We start from the raw sequence: 14792 nt of genomic DNA, 5'->3' as shown, positions 1-14792 counted from the left end.
ACGGTCTGCGTGCTAACTTCAAGCCCAGAGGCGGCCCTGACTTCTGCTTTTATTTTAGTGGCGTTGATTGTTGGATCACGGGCTGCCAGCAATCTAATATAGCGCTTTTGGGCAGCTGTCAAAACAGTTGGGCGACCGCTGCGGGGTCGGTCAGCTAAATTCCCCATTCCGTGATACCTCTGCAACGTAGCCACGACACAGGATTGGGATATAGCAAGTCTGCGTGCTATTACTCTCGTGGTGTATCCTTCTTCCCTCAAAGTTACTATTCTAGCTCGTAAAACCTCTGATAATCCTCTTGGCATTTTTTCAATCACAACTTTCCGCGAAAAATATCTTGAATCGCTTATAATTGACTAAATCAGATTTCTGAATGAGCGTAAGCTAGGACTGAAAGCCTTTTTATATGAAAAAACAATTGAACGGGGTCATTGTTTTATGTTCTAATTTATTTTTAAATAAAGAATCTAAAAAGAAGAAAAAATCATAATATAATCTACAGTAACAAAATAGATTTCAGTTTTTCGAAGTGATCGCAAACTTTTTTTGATGTGTGTATATGAGAGGTGACGGTTGGCTACACAATTAGCGTTACGCAAACAATTGCTAAACCTAAAACTATAAAACTTGATGCAAGTCTTTTCCAACATTAAATGACTGGAAATACTGTTAGACAGTGAATGGTACCCCTTAGATTGTCAATGGTTCAATATCTATATTCTTTATGAACGTTAATCCGTTCACTCTCTTGCTCACTTCCTCTTCTCTCAGCCGGACTGCCACGTTTATCACGCGTAATATAACTCCAGATTTACTTATATTAATAATTGTGATCAGTTTAGATTATTTACTTAACTTACTATGGACTATGTTTGGTGAGCATTTGTGTGAAACAAATCCCAATAAACAAATTTGCAGCAAGGCGCTATTTAATTTCAGCACACATTCCCTGCACGGTCACGTCTCGATAACTTCCACAGTTCTTGGCCTTCTTGGCCCAAGTTCTTTTAACAAATACTCTCTGAGATTGAAAATGTCGTAGTGCTATTTCCACACAATGCCTTATGGAAATCTGCAATACAATAATATATTATAAGTTTTGAATCGTTTCATCAAGGTGATAAATAATCTGTTACATTAAACCGACCATTTATGTAATAAACTGAGGAAAAGCAGACTTATTCATTTTAGAATATTGAATTATTATTTTTGAGTGTTGAATAATGATTCATTTTGTTCAAACCCATTTTGCTGTTGGAATAGTTCATGTACTGTATGGCAGCTGTTGTGTTTCCGATAATAGTATTGTAGACAATTGCTGGCTATATAAAGAATCGGTCTTATACTGCGGCGTTGGCTTGGAGCTGTAATGTATTAGAGTTGGCGTCGAGCTGTTATTACGGACATAATACATAGTTGGTGGGTGTTGATTAATTTTCCAATTACCGGAAACAGTCGAGGAATAGGAAATCATTTCCAAAGATTTGGAATGCAATGTTTCTTATGTGCTTGGTACTTTAAAGGGCAAGCACGTGGAAATAAATAAACCTCGTGGTTCGGGATCATATATTATTTCAACTACAAAAGAACGCGCAGTATTTACGTTAATGGCGGTTATAAATGCTAACTATGAATTCATTAAGGTTGATATCAACACGAACGTTCGTGTACCAAGTGGAGGTCTAAGAGGTGCAGAATTCAACATTTGGAAATAAATTAAAAAATAACGCATTAAATATCCCACATCTTGCGGTTTTTCCTTTTACGTTCCGAAATACTCTCATGGTTTCTATACGCTTCTTCAATGCAGCAAAATTTGTTAATTATATAGTCAAACAAAAGAAACACGAAATATACATCGTTTATGGCGTGCTAAATACGAACAAAAACCATAATATAACAATAATGAAAGTTTTTAAGCTATACAAAATCACCAGGTAATGGTTCCTAACCGAATTGAAATTTCGATGTTAACTTACTGGAAATGCATCCACGCGGTCACGCTAGTTAAAGTGGTGTAAAACAAATAAGCGAGTTTAACTTCTTAAAGCAGAGTACGAACAGTTTAATCATCTTAATACAACCAAATTGACCAAATATAACGAGCATTATGTTTTTAAATAACGCTATACAATCTTAGACGCATTTATATACCCAAACTCAATAAAACTATCGACAAGCTCTTCTAATCTTGTTTTAAACTTTTTTATCGTTGCAGGATCTGAAGTTGAAAGTTTTGTTTGTTCAATCATCCCATCCATATATTTATTAGGATCGTCGTTATTCATTGCTTTCTTAAGTTCAGTCGCATTTCCTGCCTCTCTGAACACTAGGCCAGCCATTACAATAGCATGCCCAAGAGAGAACTTGGCAAACAGTTTTAAGTCTGCTTCGAGTTGATATCTAGGATAAACTTCCTCGGTCTTTAATTCGAACTTGGCCAATCTTTTATCCAATTGCAAGTAATAATAATCGATCCAGTCATAAAAATGCTTCGCTCTTGTAGCGTAGTCAGTGCAATTGAAGATCAGACAATGAAGGTCAGCGACGGGACTACTCCGTTTAGATAGTTGATAATCGATCATACAGCACTCAACTGCTCTGTCATCCTAAAATTGATTAAAAAATAATACGATTAATTTATTTCGTAAGTATCCAATTCTATTCAGCGTTGTAGAATCACTAAATATTCTAAATAAAAAAGACCATTAGTACTTGTATAATGACATGATCGTCTTATTATAAATGTATTAACCGAAGTTATATTTTCTTCTAATGCTTATTCAGTCAATATATTCTTACCTCAAGTCTGAACATAATGTTATTGGTCCACGAATCTCCTTGCTGAATTACGGAGAATTTCGAACTGGAATACGTTTTGGCTAGTTCCGATGCACGTAAAATCACCTGACCTATTGTGTTTTTAATTGCATTCTTGTATTTGTCGTCGTCTATTAATGTTTGCACATCGACCTCAAGTTTCTCAAAATAATCAATCATTTCGGGAACGCCGGCCATGAGTACCCATGTGTTAACAAGTCTCTGACAAAACTTTTCAAACGTTTCTCTTTGTTCATATTTCAAAGCATATGATAAAGAATGTAGCATAGCGAAATTTTTGAGAACCAGTTTCACAGCTTCATCTGACAATGAGGTGACCTTATCAAGCATCTTGTATCCAGGTACTTCTAAATCTTCCAGAAGAATCATTTCATTCGGTGCTTCTAAATATGTTCCATAGCAAGTTGCGTATCTTAGTCTTTCCTCCTTTGGAATATTTGCAGCTTTTTCTAATTCAGTAAACTTAGGTAACACTTCAGTGTACATAACATGCTCGTTTTTGAAAAAGATAACAGTATTTGCCATAACTCGTAACATTTCCGTTTTTGGAGCGATTTTAGCAATAATTTTGAAGGTTTTATCATCCTTTTCTCCGATGATTCTTTTCACGTTAGCTCCAAAGTTATCTCCTTCACTGCCCACTGGCTGTACCTTAATTTTTATATCTTTGAATTCGTGCTCCTTAAACACATTGGCAATTAATTCTCTCTGTTCAACACTTAAGTCACTCATGTGACTGTCAAACTCAAATTCAGTCATTGTAAGTGTTGATAAGAAGGATATTGTGCAGCTTCAAACAACAATTATTTGAATATTGTTGTAAGCAGTGACTTATATGTAAAATTGTTATCTAATACTTTGATATGAAATTATCGTCTATGATAACTTGCCACTGATAAGATAGCTATGCTGATTGCGATCATGAAACGGCGCGTTTTTTCTACATCTGGAACAATATAATAATTACTATACATTATGTTTTATATTTTTAGCTCCTGACAATTTGATACGCTTTATTTTAATAAAATGTATATAGAGGATGTTATTATGAGGTATAAGAAAGAAGCTTCTCCTCACAACGTACCGTTTCTTTTCTATAAGTCTGGTTTACCCTGGGTAACAAGCAGCGAATACCTTAAGCCGATTGGCAAATACTTTCACCGCGATAAAAACTGGTTTTAATAAAAAATTAAGCAATTTTAAACATAGCAAAACTCAAAGACGCAATTACCAAACCAGAACAAATACTAGCTCTGTCCCTTAATAAAGAGCAAAAACTAATTTTCCCCGTGCTATTTTATACCTTAGGAATATTTTATTATATTACACATTACAAAACAGTTTGAATACCCGATCGTTCGCGCACTAAACCATTCACTCTTTCGTTAATGAGATGGACAATAGGTTTAACATTTTATATTTGAATTTAATATTTTGTGTAACCGTTGGATTGTCGGAATAATTAAACAGTGCATAGTAAGTTACTGGGGTTGGCTTATGATTTAGTATTTAGACGTTTCTAGTGTTTTTCTTCTTATTCAGACTTCAATCACCCACTGCTGAATGTGAGTCATTTGCACGCCATTATCTCCGGTCACGGGCTATTTGCATCCAGGTTTTTCGGGTTACTTTGACTATATCTTCCGTCCATCTAGTCCTTGACTTTTATTATATAAATTTTCCAGGTATGGTGTTTAAACGACGAATAACAAAAAATAAACGTTACGAATGGCGACATAGAAAATAACAGGCTCCATAAACATTTATTCGTTATAATCAATCGTCGATCAATTCAGTTTTTTTTCTATTTTGCCTCCATCTACATATATGGGAAGAAGACAGGCATCTGTGTGTGATTCAAGGAAAAGTAACAATTGTTGAATGACCAAACAAACTAAAAAAAAAATGCGCTGAACATCGTGATGAAACTTAAGAAAAGTCTATGTTCGACATTGGCAGTTAAGACAAATAACTTGAAAAAAATTGAGTAATACAATCAAAAAACAAAACATATTGTTGTTTGATTTTAATATTCAAACAAAAAAAAATTATGTTTGTAAGAAATTTTGAAGATGTATAAAACATTGGACTGATTTTTGATTTGTTCCGTTTTATCTAGTACCAACATTTAATATATCTCAATACTACCAAATTCACCAAATAAAAGTAGCAAACCTCGTTTTAAATGACACTTAATTAATATTAGATAGATACCCGAACTCTATAAAACTATCGATCACTTGTTCTAACCTTGCTTTCAATTTATTTACCGTTGCAGAACGTGAAACTGTAAATTTGTTTTTATCGGCCGTGTCATCTTTATATTTATTAGGCTCTTTGTCATTTGTCGCTTCCACAAGATCACCAGTATCTGCTGTTTCTCTAAACACTAGTGCAGCCAACATGATAGCATGGCCAAGAGAGAACTCAGCAAACATTTTTAAATCTGCTTCGAGTTGGTACTTAGGATAAACTTCATCGGTCTTTAGTTCGAACTTAGCCAATCTTTTATCCAATTCCGAGTAATAATAATCGATCCAGTCGTGGAAATGCTTCATTCTTGTGGCGTGATCGGTGCAATTGAAGATCATGTAATGAAGATCAGCGACGGGACTACTCTGTTTTGATAATTGGTAGTCGATCATACAGCACTCCACTGCTTTGTCATCCTAAAATTGATAAAGAAATAATACAATTAATTTATTTAGTAAGTACTTCTTTGTTTTCAGCGTCGTTGAAGTATTATTAAATATTCTAAAAAACTCATGTGTGCTTATGTAACGGCACGATCACCTTATTATGGAAATATGTAAAATAAACTATTAATTAATTTACTGTTTATTCTATTAATACATCCTTACCGTAAGTTTGAACATAATGTTATTGCTCCATGAATCTCCTTGTTGAATTACGGAAAACTTCGAACTGGAATCTATTTTGGCTAGTTCCTGAGCACGTGAAATCACCTGAACCGTTGCGTTTTTAACTGCATTCTTGTATCTGTTGTCATCCATTAATATATGCACTTCGGCATTAAGTTTTTCAAAATAATCAGTCATTTCAGAAACTTCGCCTAAGACTTCCCATATATTGACAAGTTCCTTACAAAACATTTCAAACGCATGTCTTTGTTGGTATTTCAAAGCATAAGACAGTGAATGTAACATAGCAAAATTTTTGAGAACCAGTTTCACAGTTTCATCTGACAATGGAGTGAACTTATTAAGCATCTTGAATCCAGTTACTTCTAAATCTTCTAGAAGAATAATTTAATTGGGTGCTTTTAAGTATGTCCCATAGCAAGTAGCGTATCTCAGTCTTTCCTCTTCTGAAACGTTTACCGTTTTTTCTAATTCAGTAAACTTAGGTAACACTTTGGTGTACATGACATGCTCATTTTGGAAATAAGTAGCTGTTTTTCTAATAGTTCGCAATTCTTCATTTTTTGGAGCCACTTTACCAATTATCTTAAAAGTTTCACCATCCTTAGTTACGATCATTCTTTTTACGTTTGCTACAAAATTATCTCCTTCTTTGCCCACTGGTTGTACTTCAATTTTTACGTTTTTGAAACCTTGCACTTTGAATACATCAGCAATTAATTCTCTTTGTTCAACACTTAAGTCATTTATGTCACCATCAAACTGATATTCATTCATCGTAAGCGTTCAGAAGTTATTTCTCCTTGCTACTTACTATATCAGACACGACTGACACAGCAAATTACTTTTTTATATATAGATTCTGTGATTACTCGTTACAGATAAGATATCAGTCTACACAAACTGGTGTTGGTTTATAAACAGGTTAATTTATGTTACACAAAGTCATTATTATACAACTTAGAAAGATATAAAATCTAATACATACCTTAAAAAATACAGATAAATAGAGATGGAGCAGGTATATTTAGCGATATAAATAATTTCATGTTTTGCTGTTTATAGTTTGGCATATAAAATGATACTAGTCAATTAAATACAAGTTTTTGTAATTTTTTTAATTTTAAATTTAATTCACTTTTCTATTTCATTTGTATATTATTATTTTATTAAGGAAGTATTTAGAGTGCGTGGTAATAATGGTTTAAGAAACTTAATTAAGTGGAGTATCGATAGGTAACTTTTTGGAAATCCTACGAAAAATGTGCAGATATCGAGTTAGTAAATAATATGTACATATAGTCTCGCTCGAGATATTCTCAATGAAAGTCGTTTCAAAGTAAATCCCGCAACTTTGGAATTACTTTACATACCTATATGTGTATATAATAAATTGTAATAAATTCATTGAATTTCCAAACATAATTTAGGTTTGTACGTGTACTTCTTGGATGTGAAGTTTGAACAAACAGAACAATCGAGTCAGATTAGAAACAAATCAGAATCGACATTAAAGTCAATATCAATTAAATAAATGCATTATAGTTTCTTACACGTGTACTAGATGGCACCTGTGCGCATGCATTTCTGTGACCTTTGTTTTTATTTTATATTCTTTATTGCACCAAATAACCAACCCAGGACAGTGAGAGCTAAGGTTATAAGCTGGCAATATCGTGCAAGAGAGAATGAGAAATAAATATAATAATCTTAAATAAAAAAAATACCATTACTTATGTGTATAAGTATTATAATGAATCATTATAAACAGCATCAATATGTAAACATAGGTACATATATGTACATATACATGAATAAGTATATAAAAAAACAATAGATAATTACAAAGAGAGTTCAGCAAGAATGTGCGCTTTTCTATATTCCAGACATAAGGAAACAATTACAACGCCGGTCGTAACTATCTCGAGATTGTACAGTACTTCATAATCTTTCTAGTTTAAACTTTTAATGACCTAATACTGCTTGTTCACTTTGACAAAAGAGCAGATGGACATAATATGAAAGTACAAATTTATGAAGGATGTAAAAAATTAATTTTTGAATTGCAAAGGGAATATAAGCGTTATAGTTTACAATTTTATATATTTGAATGAAATCTTATTTAAATCACCACAAGTCCGCTATTTCACTACTTATTTCGAACTATTATGCACGCTTAACACCACAACACGGTCAGCCTTATAACCACTTCTAACTAACGTCAAGTGAGTGACCGTGAAGTGAAGGCCGAAGTACCTACTGATTCAATATGCATTCATTCTTTGTACACAGTCATACACTTTATACCACAGTCACTCAGAAGATGGCGTGTAGAGTCGATCGTTGTACCATATCTATGGAGTTCCGGCGTCCGTCACTAGATGACGCACTCAGTAATTAAATCGTGATTATTTATTTCTCGACCTCGTCGCGTCGCATGATTTTTTACGTAGTTAAGATCATAATCATAATCATAATCATAATATTGATTAAATTCTACAACTCATTCATAGCCACAAAACTACCACGATATCTATGGGGCCATGCCGTGTTGACAGCCACCTATCAGATTAACCGTTGCCCATCAACCGCTATAAGTTTTCAAATACCAGCAAGGAGATTTAAGAGACTATCAGTTAAATAAATCACGAATTTTCGGAAGTAAAGGCTGGATGGTTAATTTATCTAAACAAGACAAACAAGACGCGAGAGCAATACCTGTAAGAATGGTTGTTTATGCAACGAATGGATGTACAGTACGGGATCTGATAACATCCAAAGTGATGACAACACAATATATACGATTTGATAAGTCTGATGTTAATATGTTGAGAAAAATGACAGTAAAATTACAATACATTAAAAGAAAAATAAAAATAAAGAAGAAAATACAAGCAATGGTTTGACATCATCAAAATCATCATGTTCTGTTTCCGCCTCCTCTGCAAGCCGTTCTGATTCTTCGTAACTCATGTTGTGTCTAAACAAATAGTGAATTAATAAATCATTTAATATATATTATATAAAATAATGTAATTTTGTAAGTAATATAGTACAAATAACATGAAATACTCACCCAGGTTTCAATTTCATTCCATAATTTTTTCTGGATCACGACCGGTCGCGCGCGGAATCTGAGACCGCATACACAAATAAAGACACATGTGCTCTGGCGAAGAATGTCACAGGGCCACTAAGGGGAAGTACTTCACCCCCTCGAGGATATCACGGTCGCGCAACCGTTTAATGTTTATAGTTTTGGTAAAATGACAAAAATAAGGTCGCTGCGGTCTCTGAGACCGCGCGCGACCGTTGGGGGGCTAAAGAAGAAAATACTATAAAAGAAAACGAAAATGAAGGATAAAATACCGTAAAAGAAAACGAAAATAAAGAAGAAAATACCGTAAAAGAAAACGAAAATCACGAAGAAAATACTGTGGAAAACACACAGATAGTTAGAGTATATACAAGAACTAGAAGATAAGTTGATAAACCTAAACACCTAAATGACTAGAAATTATATGAAACCTACTGCTTAGTCATGAATGATGAAGACCCACAAGACTATGATGAAGCATTGAAGAAAGGGTGGGATGAAGCAATTAAAATGGAATTAGAATCTCTAAACAAAATGAATACCTAGACTGAAACAAATTTACCAGAAAATAGAAAGGCAATTGATACTAAAGAGGTATTTAAAACAAAAGAAAATGATTTAGAAAAGGCAAGACTAGTAGCTAAAGGATTTCAAATTAAACCAAATGAAGATTTTGGGAAGAACTATGCGGCGGTAGCAAGAATATCCACAGTGAGAACAGTATTAGCTAATGCGATACAAAATGATTGGTCAATAAGACAACTTGATGTACCTACAGCTTTCTTAAATGGAACTATTGATAATGAGATATACATAAATCCTCCAGATGGAGTGAAGACAGAGACAAATAAAGTTCTGAAACTGAATAGAGGACTCCATGGACTGCGAGAAAGTCCGAAATGTTGGAATGAGAGATTAGACTTATGTTGAAGAGAGATGATTTGTAAGATCTCAACATGATTTTTGTTTATATATGTGTAACAAGATCAATGTATGGATGATAATGTATGTAGATGACATAATTTTGAATGGACAATAAAGCAGTATTGAAAAAGTAATGGAATATCTGAAAAGAGAATTTCATGTAAAGGATTTTGGATTCCCCAACTTGTTTCTTGGAATGGAAATAGAGAAGAACGAAAATTATTTAAAGATAACACAAAAGAAACAAATTGAGAAAATATTACTTAAATTTAAAATGACAGATTGTAAAGCAAGTAACCTCCTGTCACTAAAGGTTTTCAAATTAATGAGAATGAAGAAACAATAAAGGATATGCGTTACAGACCGATTGGTAGCCTTATTAGGACCAGCCATAGTCTACTCAGTGTCATACTTAAGTCAGTACTTGGATAAACCTACAAAGAGTCTTTGAACACAAAGAAAAATAATAGTAAGATATTGAAAAGGAACTCAAGACACAGGACTTATGTTTAAAAAAAACTGAAAACAATTATATTGAAACATTTTCCTACTCAGACGGAGCTGGATATCATACTGACAGAAAATGTGTTTCCGGTTCTGTGACATTATGCAATGACTGTGTGGTATCATGGTTCTCTTGAAAGCTTACCTGTATAGCACTCTGTACAGTGGAAGCAGAATATGTAGCAGCTGCTTCTAGTGCTTGTGACCTATTGTACTTAAAGATACTCTTAAGTGACTTAAATGGACAATACAGTGATTGAAAGTGTGCGTTATACATGGACAATATAGGTGCTATATATTTAACCAAACCTTTAAAGAACAGTAAACGGGCAAAACATTATATATTAAAAAACATTTTATAAAAGACTTAATTGTGAAAAAGGTATTTAAAGTGGAGTAAATTCCTACTAACGATAACTTGGGTGATCTATTTACTAAAAGTTTCTGCTGCGATAAAATTGATTATATCAAAAAAAGTTAAATATTACTTAATTGTTCTATGCAAATGTTATGTTACTTGAATTATAATTAGTAACAATATCTTAAGATAAGTTCATTTAGTGTCGAAACGTTTTCTGTTCAAATTTAATTAGTAATTAAGTTACAAACTGTCAATCCAGGAGGGGTGTTGAATTTGAATATTTAACTTAGTTGGTGTCTAATTGTATAATATCATACGTGTTACAGTGTATGTGTGAGTATTATCTATGATGTTAGCTCTAGGCTTTTAATTTATGGTTCCCCCGTTTGATATCTGAGATTGCGTCACCTATTGTGTTTATTCACTATGTAAAATTTAAAAACCTTTTAATAAGAATAACAAAGTCTGTACAAGTGTAGTTTCATATCGGCCCTCTGGTAATTCATAATTCAACACCGCCCTCTCTCCCTTACCTCAAAAACCGTCATCGTAAGTTCAAAAGCGTATTTCTACAAAATATTCAATTTTGTTTATTTTAATAAAAGAAATAGTGCGTTAAAAGCATCGATCTACCTTAAAAGGTTTTGAATAATTAAAAATAGATGTGTTTAATAGTAAAAAGAACTCTAATTTAAAACAAAAAATATCACTGATTGAAAACAAAGTTCACACTTTACCCGTTAATAATTTACCATTACATTACATAAAATTAAATTACATTACAATACTTTTACAAGATTGGTATAAATATTAAACATGATAACATTGAGTTTACTATTTAAATAAAAGCATTTCAGCAGAATATTTCGCATAGCTTGTACATTGTATTCTTCAATTTGTCTCAGAGTACAGAAATATGTTTTATTAAAATATCCTTTTGTCACGTGTCATACATTTCTGAAAGAGAAAAAGAAATTGTGTAATCTATAAAATAGGAAACAGTAAATACGAAATTACTGATAAGCAACTTTTACGTTTAGAGTTGCCTCAAAATTGGCACAGAGGAAGCAACATGAACTTTATCTTTGACAATATAAGATTACATTTCTATAAACAATCAATGAAAAGAAGATGCAAGAAGCCGCTGCGCCGCGCGCTCTTTGCAATACTAGCGACCTATAACGATAACCGTAGCATGTTATGTTACCCAAAATCATAGTGTGTACGTGACGTGACACGACGTGGTGAGTCGATGATAGCCAGGTAGTTATTCTAGTAAGTGAAGACTGTTTCACGTGTACATACTAGAACCTCATTACTGTATTCGTCACATTACAGTTACAGCTCGATAATGAATACCCGGCTTTACATAATGTAAAACATAAACCCTAATTAGTAAAGTATATTTTTTAATGAAAATAAAAGGAGAAGGAGAGGCCACACCGCAAGCAAAGCTAAACGAACTGAACTATGTGGCTAAGCAGCGACGTGCGCGGTGACGTGCGCATCTTATCGTCGGAGCTTGTATCGCCACGGCCCGTACAATGGGTAGGTAACTTAACTTCTCAACAATAGGTCACCGCGTCGCGTTGTGGTGCCAATTTGAAGCGACTCTTACATAACGATAAAAACAAAAGTTTAATCAACACAGTTTGATAACTGTTGAAATCCAACATTTGAAATAGTACAAATATTTTCATGACGTTACTCAAAAAAAGTATATATTGTAATAAATGCATATTTTTTTATGATATCAAGCCACAGGCAGAACAAGTCGTGCGCCTGGTGGTAAACGACACACCTACCCATCACGAACCGGCAACTAGAACTGAATATTCTATTTCTACAACTAATATGAAATCGACTCAGTCGCCAATCGCCGTTTGCCGTATGAATAATGGAACATTCGGTTCTAAGTAGTTGCCGGTTCCTTGTATCCAACGCATTTGCGCGGCGCCTAAATCGCAAAGATCTGAGGTGCACTGCCCTAGCACCTCACCGTGAGACATAAGTTGAAAATTCCCCTGTAACTTCACGAGCACCCTTACTCTTCAAAAACCAGAACGCACTAATATGACTACTTGACGGCAAAAATAGAGAAGGTGCCAGTACTTCCCTGGACGAAATCTTTCACAAGGAGTTGTACTGCCACTAAATATAATAATGCTATAGTATAATTATTTTGACAATTTTAATTCAATTGTATTTATTAAAAAGTTGTTAAAAAGATTCGACTACGTCATGTCGTTTACAACAAATCATAATCGCCTAGAGAAATATATGAACCTACTGTACTGTTCGTCACACCAAGTCTGTCAGTCAATCATTGAACCAACCATACACAGTTAACTTGGCGTCAAAAACCATCATGGTAGGAATAGTGGTTCAGTATCATGGATGAAGAAACAAAAAAATTGTGAATTTCTTTGGCACCGTTTTCACATCCGGTTTATATTAACGCGAACAGACTTACTGTGTTTAGATTTCTTTAAAAAGCATTCCATCCGAGTACAATACGGAATTCCCTCTGCACTGCAAACGCATTTGTTACAGTCTATATTGTAGGCCGTGAAGGGGACGCAGTTACCATCATTGCCTGAAAATAAATAACGTTTAATTTGTACAAGGTTTCTTTGGAGACGGGAAAACGTTTTGCAAGCTTATTGTGCCCATGAAAACAAAACAACATTTTTGCATCATCATTATCATCATCAATAACCCTTACAACCCATTGCTTGCTACGAATAACCTCTAAGGAGAAAGTTTAGTGATACAATAGCAAATGCGTAATTCGTAGTGTAGTTTAAGCAGATAATTTGAAAGAAGAAAGTTCTTTGGTTTTCGCGATTGTTACACATAGGAAATGAAACTAGTTTTCCGGATTTAAATCGCGTATATTTGTTTTTTTAAACAAACCAACGTTTCGGGCCCTTTACAGGTTCCATGGCCACGGTTGACTGTAAAGGGCCCGAAACGTTGGTTTGTTTGAAAAAACAAATATACGCGATTTAAATCTGGAAAAACAGTTTCATTTCCTACAGATAATTCAGGTTTTTTTTTCAAATGTGGTTGCTCCCCCTGGACGACATCAACGTCCCCCAATTGCTTCCTAGGACTCTTTAGCGCCCACTGGGTAGGGACCATTTTGGGAAACTATGCTCTACATGCAGGTTTCATCACGATGTTTTCCTTTAACGTTAGCTAGAGATGTTGCTACTAAATATTCACAAAAAATTTACTTAGAAATTCAAGTCGGGTACTTGCTGTCACAGGGATTTGAAACGTGTACCTGTTAATCGAGAAACTGTCAGTCTCCCAATGGGTTACCACTGCTGCAAATGAGGGGTTCATTTAGTTAGCACGACGCGACATGAAGTGCGAGATGTCACGAGAACGACATAAAGCGCGAGATACTGATATTCTTGTATAGACAATTTATATTAATGATCTTCCTTATTTTGTAAACGACTTCTGTGAGATTGTGCTATTTGCTGATGACACTTTCCTGATATTTAATATTGATAGGAATAAAACTGTAGAGCATCAGCACCAGCGCTCATACCAATACACGCCGCCACGACACTGGCTATATCGCCACTGAGTAGCCGCGCATCAGAGGCAGTAAAGTGAATTACGTCAGCGCCACCGCGACGATGGCGGCGCTACCGTCGCTACTATGTAAACGTACAAGTTAAGAGACCAAAAAATGTACAATAGTATGTAATGTAAAAGTACAACTTAATAAATTGGAGTGGCTGCAAAATCAATGTATCAGGTTTGTGTTTGGATTGAAAAAATACCAACACATTTCCAAGTTTAGAGATGAGTTGAAGTTTTTGCCTATTCTTATACGTAGAAAACTCACATTTTATACTTCCTCTATAAAATCCTGTTCCATCCTACTTCATCTACCTATCTATGTGAGCGTTTTCAATATCGTCAGGCTATGGGTGACCGCCTGCGTTCCGGCACCAATTTGTCCCTCGTCCTTCCACAACACAGTTCCCAAAAATATTCGGACTCGTTCACAGTAAATGCTGCCCGTATGTGGAACCTTCTCCCGATCGAGGTCAGACAGTCGCCTTCGGTTCGGATTTTCAAGGGTGCTCTTTTGAAGTTTTGGGATTGTTCAGACTCCACATGTTAGAGCTTATGAAATATTTATTTACATTTGATATATTTA

At 34.4% G+C, this 14792-nt stretch overlaps 2 protein-coding genes across 3 annotated transcripts; both read right to left on the bottom strand.

Annotated features, from left to right (window-relative positions):
- Window positions 1-880: 880 nt before the first annotated feature.
- Window positions 881-6746, bottom strand: LOC113238525. 2 transcript variants are annotated; one of them, XM_026475354.1, is made up of 4 exons: window positions 6712-6746; window positions 2803-3787; window positions 1148-2609; window positions 881-1072 (listed from the first exon to the last, which is right to left on the bottom strand). In XM_026475354.1, the coding sequence occupies exons 2-3, from the start codon at window positions 3598-3600 to the stop codon at window positions 2127-2129; spliced, it is 1281 nt and encodes a 426-aa protein (XP_026331139.1). In that variant the 5' UTR covers window positions 3601-3787; window positions 6712-6746; the 3' UTR covers window positions 881-1072; window positions 1148-2126. The 2 variants fall into 2 exon arrangements, with proteins under 2 accessions (XP_026331139.1, XP_026331145.1); XM_026475360.1 differs by lacking the exon at window positions 6712-6746 and adding an exon at window positions 4395-4616.
- Window positions 4948-6500, bottom strand: LOC113237905. Its single transcript, XM_026474624.1, has 2 exons — window positions 6150-6500; window positions 4948-5510 (listed from the first exon to the last, which is right to left on the bottom strand). Exons 1-2 carry the CDS (start codon window positions 6498-6500, stop codon window positions 5034-5036), a joined length of 828 nt encoding a protein of 275 aa, XP_026330409.1. The 3' UTR covers window positions 4948-5033.
- Window positions 6747-14792: the final 8046 nt, after the last annotated feature.

The sequence above is a fragment of the Hyposmocoma kahamanoa genome, unplaced genomic scaffold, assembly GCF_003589595.1.
Source record: "Hyposmocoma kahamanoa isolate Upper Pololo Valley unplaced genomic scaffold, ASM358959v1 103, whole genome shotgun sequence".
Taxonomy (NCBI): domain Eukaryota; kingdom Metazoa; phylum Arthropoda; class Insecta; order Lepidoptera; family Cosmopterigidae; genus Hyposmocoma; species Hyposmocoma kahamanoa.
This window is presented reverse-complemented; position numbering and strand designations above follow the sequence as displayed.

Excerpts from the sequence above, each read along its gene's own strand:
- LOC113237905 (XM_026474624.1), bottom strand. The coding sequence starts at position 6,500 with ATGAATGAATATCAGTTTGATGGTGACATAAATGACTTAAGTGTTGAA. Across the intron at positions 5,511-6,149 it reads AAGAGGAAAGACTGAGATAC|GATGACAAAGCAGTGGAGTG; the intron begins GCTACTTGCTAT and ends TATCAATTTTAG.
- LOC113238525 (XM_026475354.1), bottom strand. The coding sequence starts at position 3,600 with ATGACTGAATTTGAGTTTGACAGTCACATGAGTGACTTAAGTGTTGAA. Across the intron at positions 2,610-2,802 it reads ACATTATGTTCAGACTTGAG|GATGACAGAGCAGTTGAGTG; the intron begins GTAAGAATATAT and ends AATCAATTTTAG.